Source organism: Peromyscus eremicus, chromosome 17, assembly GCF_949786415.1.
Source record: "Peromyscus eremicus chromosome 17, PerEre_H2_v1, whole genome shotgun sequence".
Classification (NCBI taxonomy): domain Eukaryota; kingdom Metazoa; phylum Chordata; class Mammalia; order Rodentia; family Cricetidae; genus Peromyscus; species Peromyscus eremicus.
In genome coordinates this window covers 58181404-58190435 of record NC_081433.1, presented here as the reverse complement: position 1 = coordinate 58190435, position 9032 = coordinate 58181404, and the positions used below count along the sequence as shown (strand labels likewise).

General features: G+C 55.5%; 1 protein-coding gene across 1 annotated transcript; it reads right to left on the bottom strand.

The window, feature by feature from the left end:
• Positions 1–1236: 1236 nt before the first annotated feature.
• Positions 1237–3782, bottom strand: Klf2 (KLF transcription factor 2). Its single transcript, XM_059244597.1, has 3 exons — positions 3491–3782; positions 2299–3109; positions 1237–1782 (listed from the first exon to the last, which is right to left on the bottom strand). The coding sequence occupies exons 1-3, from the start codon at positions 3560–3562 to the stop codon at positions 1607–1609; spliced, it is 1059 nt and encodes a 352-aa protein (XP_059100580.1). The 5' UTR covers positions 3563–3782; the 3' UTR covers positions 1237–1606.
• Positions 3783–9032: the final 5250 nt, after the last annotated feature.

The following is a 9032-nucleotide window of genomic DNA, read 5'->3' as shown; positions in this document are numbered from 1 at the left end:
AAAGGGCACAGAGAGCTCAGCCGCCCTCCCTCTGCGGCGGAAGTAAGCCCGAGTATTTACTCTCGAAATATGAATCACATTATCATCCTCATTTCTGCTTTTCACAGATTACCAAAGAGTTGTCAGCTGTTTCCAGGGCCAGCGAGGCCCCGGGGAGGGGGAGGATGGAGAGGAAATCCCTGCTTCTGTCGCAATGAGGGTGAGAGTGCGTTAAAACTGGGCTCTGCCTAAGGGCTATTTTCACTTTCTGGAAGTAACTTGGGCAATTGTCAGTAGCCATGGTTACTGGGGCCCTGAGCGGAGGGAGTCTTCCAGGCAGAGGCACCTGCTAATGAGAGGGCGAGGTTGGCCGACTACAGGCATTGCAAGAAGAACCCAGTCTCCCAACACAACCCAGGTGGGCGACTGCAAAACCGCTGCCGTGCGGGCCATGAAGCACACGTCATCCCAGCCTGTCCAAAATAACAAAAATCAAAGCCAGGTGGCACATGTCACCGTGTTCACATGCCGTTAGTTCAAAACCTTGCTCAGCTGTGAGACCTTGAGTGAGCCAGCTCAGCTGGGTAGGGGCGCTTGCAGCTAAGCCGGAAGACCTAAGTTGAATCCCCCGGACCTACAAGGGAGAACATCTCAAAGCCGTTTGCTGGTCTCCACATTGCACCGCAGCATGTACAACCCTCCAAAACACACACACAAAAAGAAATGTAGTAAAACACTTAACCCTATGAAAAGATCAATCCCAACACTTAGGAGGTAGAGGCAGAGGAATCTGAGTTTGCGGTTAGCCTGGTCTACATAAAGACCCTGCTTCCAAAAATAAAAATTTAAAAAAAGCAACGAAACACCAGCATACTCCTTAAGTTTGGCTAAAACCCCAGAAGTTACCAGGAAAGGTCTTTAATTTTCCTTCTCTCCCCTCCCCCAGTTTAGAGATGGCCACATCAGTGGGACCAACACTTTTCCCAGCTCTGGGGAACAGGGGGGCAAATTATGGCTCAAAGTAGCTGCCTTAAATAACGCACGCTCAATCCTAAAACTCCTGTTTACATTTATAGAGAACCCACAGGCCCTGGCAGCTGGGGGCTGCAGCTGGTGACCTTGGCCACAGGCGCGCTCTCCCTCAGGGCCTCCCCCATCCCCAGCCACACCACTGCGGCGGTTCTTCAAAGATCCGAAACTTTTTAATTAAAAAAAACAAAACACCAAGTCTTATAAAAACGAAGCAGGCGACAAAGATGCCATCGTCTCCCTTATAGTAATACAATCTGCCAGTCACTTATATACAATATCATAAAAAACGACGCAGGTGACAGTACACTCTAAGGCCATTTCTCACAAGGCATCTAGCCTCGATCCTCTAGTGGGGACCCGAGGGAAATAAGTCAATTATTGCACCATTTTGAAAACATTCTTCACAGGCTCCTGTCTTCTTTCCCGGGGCCTTCAGTCACGGTGGGGGCCAGAACTGGTGGCAGTCACTGTCCTGCAACCACACTGTCCGGCCCCGTCCTCAGGGTCCAATAAATAGCAGTCAGTTTGCAAAGGGACCGTGCCCGGCGCGTGGGACCCGCCACGGCCGCGCATGGGGTAGCCGGGTCTACCCAGGCTACATATGTCGCTTCATGTGCAGGGCCAGGTGGTCGGACCTGGAGAAGGCACGGTCGCACAAATGGCACTGGAAAGGCCTGTGACCTGTGTGCTTGCGGTAGTGACGGGTGAGCTCGTCTGAGCGCGCGAACTTCCAGCCACAGCCATCCCAATTGCAATGATAAGGTTTCTCACCTGCGGGGGAGGGGATGACAGTCAGCCTTAGTTTTCCCCGAAAGCCTAGTTCCGGCACCCAGCACCCAATGGCACCTGCCCCTCCCTCTCCATTCTCTTCTCCACCCACATCCATTCTAGACAGAGAACCTTGTGCTCCCGAGGCTGTCTCCCCAGGAGGCTCAGGTGCGCCTCTTCCGTAACATCTTAGATTAAGTATCGAGTATACCAGGCTAGCCCTGAATTCCTGATCCCCCTGCTCATCGCCACTGTGCCAGGCGTTCTATGCAGGGCTGGGGATAGAAGTCGTGTTCACCGTAGACCCTAAACCTGCACTGGTCCCGAAGTCTTGAGACCCGAGTTCCCCTAGCCAACCTGTTAATCCGCCACGCCCCCTTGCCAGGACCAGAGGCTGTGGGGACACATTTCCCTTCCGGAGGGCGGACAGGAGTCTCCCTCGGTAGCTAGCCTGGCCCTGAACTCACGGCCATTCCCCTGCTGCAGCTCCCCCCGCCCCGAGTGAGGCCAGGAGCCCACCTGTGTGCGTGCGCAGGTGCGCCTTTAGGTGAGAGCTCTTGGTGTAGGTCTTGCCGCAGTTGGCGTAGCTGCAGGTGTGAGTGGCGGCGCGCTTGCGGGGCCAGGAGCGGCGGCCGCGCTTGGGCTTGGCCTCCAGCAGCTCCAGCGGGGACGAGGGCGGCGTGAGGAGACCGCGGGTGGCGGGGGGAGGTAGGCCCAGGGCCGCCGCCGCGGCGGCCGCATCGTCGAAGAGACCAAAGGCGCCGGGAGCGGGCGGCCCGTAGTGCAGCGCAGGACCGGGGCCGCCGAAGCCGGGGCCGAAGGGTGGTGGGAACGGGTTGCGGGGACCGGGCGCTGGAAGGCGCGTGGGGCCGTCGGGGCTGAGCGGAGGCGTGTCCGGGGGTGGCGGGGGACGGCCGGCGGGGCCCCGCATGCATGCACCTGCCGCTCCCGGGGCGCCCTCGAGCTTCAGCCCGCGCGGCCCGCGGGTCAGGCCGGGCGCGCAGCCGTAGCCGCCGCCGTCCACCTCCGGGGGCTCGGCCTTCACCAGCCTCCCCGGGGGCGCGAGGAGGAAGCGGCCGTGCAGAGCGGGCCCCGGAGGCACGTCCAGCTCCGGGCGCAACAGCTCGGTTCCCAGGCCCGCCGCGGGGTTGCCGTAGGGCGGCGGGGCGCCGGGCTCCGGGTAGTAGAACGCAGGCGGCGGGGGCTGTGGCGGCGGCTCGGGAGGATTTTCGGTACCCAGACCGTCCAGCCCCATGGACAGAATGAAGTCCAGCACGCTGTTGAGGTCCTCATCGGTGCCGCCCGCCTCGGGTTCGTTGCGCGGCCAGCGCTGGGGGGGAAACGGGGTGCGGGACGTGAGCATGGGGCCACCTTCTGCTCCCCGGCACCCCAAGGTCTAACAACTCCCAGGCTCCCGCGCTCTGCTCCCGGAGTTCCCTATCCCTTATAGGTGCGCGCGTCCTCAGCCCCTGCGCCCGCGATCCGCACCCACAGGTCGCCATCCTCGCGTGGCGTCCTCAGCCCCTGTGCCCACCTCTCTATTCCCCCCCCCCCCGCCTGAGGTCTAACTCTTTACCTCCAGCAGTGTAACTCTCCGCAGCCCAAGGTCTCCCACCGCCGCCCGCGGTCTGCACCCCGGTGCTAGCTTACAATCCCCAGTGCTCGACCCTGCGCCCACATCCTGTGGCCTGGTCCCCCCCACAACCCTCACCTCCTGGAGGCCGCGCTCGCAAGGGCTGGCGAAGGTGGCGAAGGACGGCAGGATAGGCTCGCTGAGCGCCATGGCAGGGATTGTGTGTGCCGCGGCCCGTTCAGCCCAGGCCTTATAGGCGCGGCCGGCACGGGGGGGCGGGCCAGGAGGCGGCGGCGGAAACGCGTCCCGGATGGGGACGAGCTCCGAACTCAGCCTAAATTTAGCCGCGGTATATAAGCCTGGCGGCGGCGGCGGCGGCGGCCACTGCTGGAGCCCGGGCTGCGAGCCCCAGGCCCCGCCCCCTGCGGCCGGGGCCCGCCCCCGTCCGTCCCCATGACGACGGCGTCAACACGCCAGGCACAACAGCCAGACTAGCATGCGGGGGTGGCACCTGGGACTCCGCGGGGAACACACGGCGTGAGGAGGCTTCCCCGGTGTCTCCCCAGCCTCAGGCTCCGGGAAACCTGGACCGATGTATGCAGAGTCTGCGATCACTGTGTTCACCGAAGGGACGCTCTGTGAAATCTTTGTGTGAGCCTGACATGTATGCTACTCTGGAAGCTGAGGCAGGAGAATGAAGAGTTTGGGGCCTGTCTGGGCTACCGGGAGAGTTGAAGGCCATCCCGGGGCCACGTAGACCCTGTGTCTCTGTCTCTCCTTCAGAGACAGACAGAGAGACACACAAAGAAAAGCATGGCACGGTGGTATACGCCTATCCTCTGAACACTTGGGAGGATGAAAGCATTAGGTTCAAGCCAGCCCTGGCTACAAGAGACCCTATCTCAAAAAAAGAAACAAAGACTGGGGCAGGCAAGATGGCTCAGTGTTTGCTTCCAAGCCTGACACCAGGAGTTCAGTCCCCAGGAGGAGAGAGTCCTATACATTCCTATATGTCGCCTCTGGCCTCCACAGTGTACTGTGGCACACATGTCTACACACACACACACACACACACACACACACACACACACACAAATATAGAAAAAAGTTGCAATGTAAAAATTAAAAGTTATAATAAATAGCTGGGTGGTGGTGGTGAACAACTTTAATCCCAGCACTTGGGAGGCAGAGGCAGGTGGATCTCTGTGAGTTTGAGGCCAGCCAGGTCTACAAAAAGAATTCCAGGACATCCAGGGCTACACAGAGAAACCCTATCTCGAAAAAACAAAAAGTTATAATTAATAAATAAGTACAAGGTATTGGACTTTTTCACCTCCTACATACTTCTCAGATAAACCCTTCAAGTACAGGGAAACTGAGGCTGGGATGTTGGGAAGCGCTGTCGCCTGGCAGACGTGAAGGGCAAAGGGTACTTTCAGTGGGGGATGGGCATGTCAAATAAATATACATAATACCCACAGGGCCCAAAAAGAAAAAAAGGAAATAGTGGGGAAGGAGGAAGTGTGTGGGGCCCGGGGGAGGGGAGATGGTGCAATTTTGACCTTCACCCAGGAGCCATTGCTGAGGCAAGATCTGGAAAAAGCAAAGGGGAGCCCATCAGGGCAATAGAGGGAGAGCTTTATTTCAAGCCACACCTGAGGCCGGGTGGTAAGGGATGCAGTCAGCGTGGGTACCAAAGGTCCCAGGGCAGTCCCTTGCATCAGGGTCAGGTGGCTGCAGGTTCCATAGTGACCACCTCTGCCCCTCGTCCACTACTGTGTGACGCTCAGTAGAGACTTTGCCTCTCTGGGATTTTCCCCAGGTCTGTGAAACACAGATACACCAGCCCCCAGCCCTACTCAGGTCCTTTCCGTAAAACGGCAGTGTCTACACCAAACCCGCACGGTCCTGTTAGACCCTCCTTATGGAGGACATGGAATTCCTCTTGCCCGGATGGTGTGCGAGGCTGTGTTAATTAAGGAACATCTAACAAATCCCCTGGGACTGGCCCACCTCAGCCTTTCACCACAGAGGGGGAGAACAAACGCCATGTGTTCCTCACACGGAGCAACAGTAGGCCAGATCTGAAGGACTTGGGTCGGGGGTGGGGGTGGGAGCAGGAGTGTGTCTCCATTTCCCTTCACCATAAGAAGCAAAAGATGCCAGGCAGTGGTGGTGCACGCCTTTAATCCCACCACTCGGGAGGCAGAGGCAGGCAGATGTCTGTGAATTCGAGGCCAGCCTGGGCTACAGAGTGAGTTCCAGGAAAGGCGCAAAGCTACACAGAGAAACCCTGTCTGAAAAACAAAACAAAAAAACAAAACAAAACAAAACAAAGAAGCAAAAGATGAGATTTGGGTCATGGCAGAGGGTTGGGGGGAGTGGGGGAGAGACACTGATGAGTCTGGAGTTTTGTTTGTTTTTATTTGGCGTGTGTGTGTGTGTGTGTGTGTGTGTGTGTGTGTGTGTGTGTGTGTGAGAGAGAGAGAGAGAGAGAGAGAGAGAGAGAGAGAGAGAGAGAGAGAGAGAGAGAGAGGTTTTTTTCTTACATAGCCCAGGATGGCAATCTCCCTGCCTCTGCCTCCAGAGTGCCGGGGTCACAGATAGAGAGAGAGAGAGAGAGAGAGAGAGAGAGAGAGAGAGAGAGAGAGAGAGAGAGAGAGGGAGAGAGAGAGTTTTTTTCTTACATAGCCCAGGATGGCAATCTCCCTGCCTCTGCCTCCAGAGTGCCGGGGTCACAGATCACAGGCCACACACCACCTGCCCTGCTAGATCAGTAGGGGTTGAGTCTGTTCTGAACATGCAGACTTACTTTCCCTGTCATTCCTAATCCACAGAGTGACATGACATCCAAAGCTGTCCTGTGTTGGGTACAACTCAACCAGTGACAATCTCTAGGAGTCCTGGAGGGCTGGCTCAATACGAACTCACATGGGGCCTGTAACCTCAACTCCAGGCATCCATGGCCTGTTACTAAGGGGTGTGAGTATCTGAGGACCCTGATATTTAAGGGCACTAGAATGGATTCCCTTGGGGGACCACAGAACGACGGTGTATGGAATAGCACAAGACCCAGTGAGGATGCTTGCCTGTCATCCCACACTGGGGGAGGCTTCGGCAAGGCGATCAGTCATTCAAAGCCGGGGCTGGAGAGATGCCTCAAAACAGTGAGAATGCTTAAAACTAAGCCCGAGAGCTTGAGTTCAATCCCCGGGAGCCACACAGCGGAGGGAGAGAGCTATCTCCTGAAGTCCTCTGACTTCCACACACAAGCACACACAGACAAATAAGCACATTTTTAAAAACTACCCAGCTTCTAGGAGCTCCGACCAGGGCAGCACGTAGGGCTCCCGGGCCTGAGCCACCCATGGCCTGCAGCGTCTGGGAATTTCTCCTTTCCAGTGGGTGCTTGTGGTCCTCATTTGCACGCCCCTGATGGCCTGGGGGAGCTTTTGAAATGCGTATTTCTCTTTCTGCATATCTTCCCTTTGTACCGCTTTGTTCTGACAGGCTCGTCTTCTGTGTTCAGGCACCCGCTAGGTCTTTTCAGCGGTTTCAAATGGATTGTTTTGTTTGCTTCTTTTGTCTCCGTCTATGGCTGTCCTTGATCCACTGGCTTTGGAAAGATTTCTCTTCTAGTAGGTGGCCTGCCTTCAGATTCCCGTAAGGGCACTCTTTGCAGAGTACCTTTTGAATAAAAGGTCTTTTAATTTATTTAGAGAGAAAGAGTGTGTACAACTTTGTGAAGTCACTTCTCTCCTTCCGCTGTGTGGTTTCTGGGATTGAACTTGGGTTGGCAGGCTTGGTAGCAAGACCCTTCACCCTGTGACCCATCTCACTGGCCCTCGGATTTATTTATTTGTTTGTTTGTTTGTTTGTTTTTTGAGACAGAGTTTCTCCGTGTAACAGTCTTGGCTGTCCTGGAACTCACTCCATAGACCAGGTTAGCCTCAAACTCACAGAGATCCTCCTGCCTCTGCTTCCCTGGTGCTGGGATTAAAAGTGTGCGCCATCTTGGCTTTTTTTTTTTTTTTTTTCCTTTTTTAAACCAGGTCTCATGAGGCTCAGGCTGGCCTTGTACTTGCTATGCCGACCAGGATCTTGAATTCTTGACTCTGCCGCCTCAGCCTTCCAGTACTGGCATAACAGTAGGACACCACCATGGGCCTGGTTTCCATTTTTAACTTTGGAAGAGTCCAGCTTTTTGATTTTTTCCTTTTCCTTGGTTGAGCCTTCCATGTTGAGTCTTGTGAGCCCCGGGGTCCCCTCGACTGTCAGCAACCTGGTGGACTCCTTGTCTCTTTATTGTGGCTTTTGGGCTGGGCTGGAACCCTGGGCCTCCGGGCCTTCTCCTGAGCCAGGCCTCAGCCTAGGAGTTGGGACCTTTGGGTTTGCATTCTGTGTGGTTGTTGTTTTGCATTAGGCCCCACTGCTCGGGGGAGGCCACTGCTCTTGGCCTAGTTTGCTGTTAGTGTCCAGCACACGTGGGTTTCAAGGTGTCTTCTGACCCACCTGCACAGCTACTGCTCTTTTCTCAACTTTTTTTCTTTTAGTTTCTTTTTTTATATTTTCATTTTGTTCATTGTTAGAGAGAGAGGGTGTGTGCCTGTGCATTCATACTGTGAAGGAGGATGACCTGTGGGAGGCGGTTCTCTCCAGAAGGCATGTAGACTGAACTAAAGAAATATATGGCCTATATCCTCAGCAGTCACAAACTCTGTGTGTGTGTGTGTGTGTGTGTGTGTGTGTGTGTGTGTGTGTGTGTGTGTTTAGTCTTTGTCATTGTAGGCGCCCAGGATCTCCTGTCTCTGGCTCCTGGCCATTTCTAGGTTCCTTTCATTCTTTTCCACACTGGACTCTAGACTGCCCTTCTTTCCACCAGCTGTTTTCTCCAAAATTGTTATTGTGTGCAGTTGGCTCACATCCCTGATAGCAAGCACTCAGGAATGTGCCCAATAAGTTTTCACATAAAATACAGCTGAGCTTCCAAGACCTTCTGAACGCCCTGGAGGGATCAGTGACAGCATCGAACAGGAGGAGGGCACGCCCAGCCGTGGCCACCGAGGGGTGTGTCCACCTAGTGTTACTGTGGAGCCTGCGGGCTCTGCTGCTGCCGAGAAGTTTGGGATTGCTGAGTTTCTCTTACTGAAAGTGCATCCCAGTGGTGGTGCACGCCTTAAATCCCAGCACTCGGGAGGCAGAGGCAGGCGGATCTCTGTGAGTTCGAGGCCAGCCTGGTCTGCAGAGTGAGATCCAGGACAGCCAGGCCTACAAAGACCCTTTCCCTCCTTTCCTACTCCCTCTTCTTGAGATGTGCTGATCCAGAACTCTCTGTTGCACAGGCTGAGGCCTCCACCGTGAGTGTTCTTGCCCCCTGAGCCTCCTGGGGCCTGGGATGGCAGGTGTGCATCCCAGGCCTGACTTTATGAAAGTGGACTTCTTGCCCTTGGCTCTTTTAGCAAAATGCTGTGAGGAAAGCCACTTTCCAGCTGATGTTGTTGCTTCTGGTACTTCCTTACCTCTGTCTGTTTGAGACAGGATCTCAGGTAGCCCAGGCTAGCCTCAACCTATGTCCCAAGGATGACGTTGCACTCCCGTTCCTCCTTCTTCTACCTCCAGGGTGCCGGGATGGACCTGGGACTTTTTGCATGCCTGGTAAGCTCGCTTTTGTTGCTGGGGT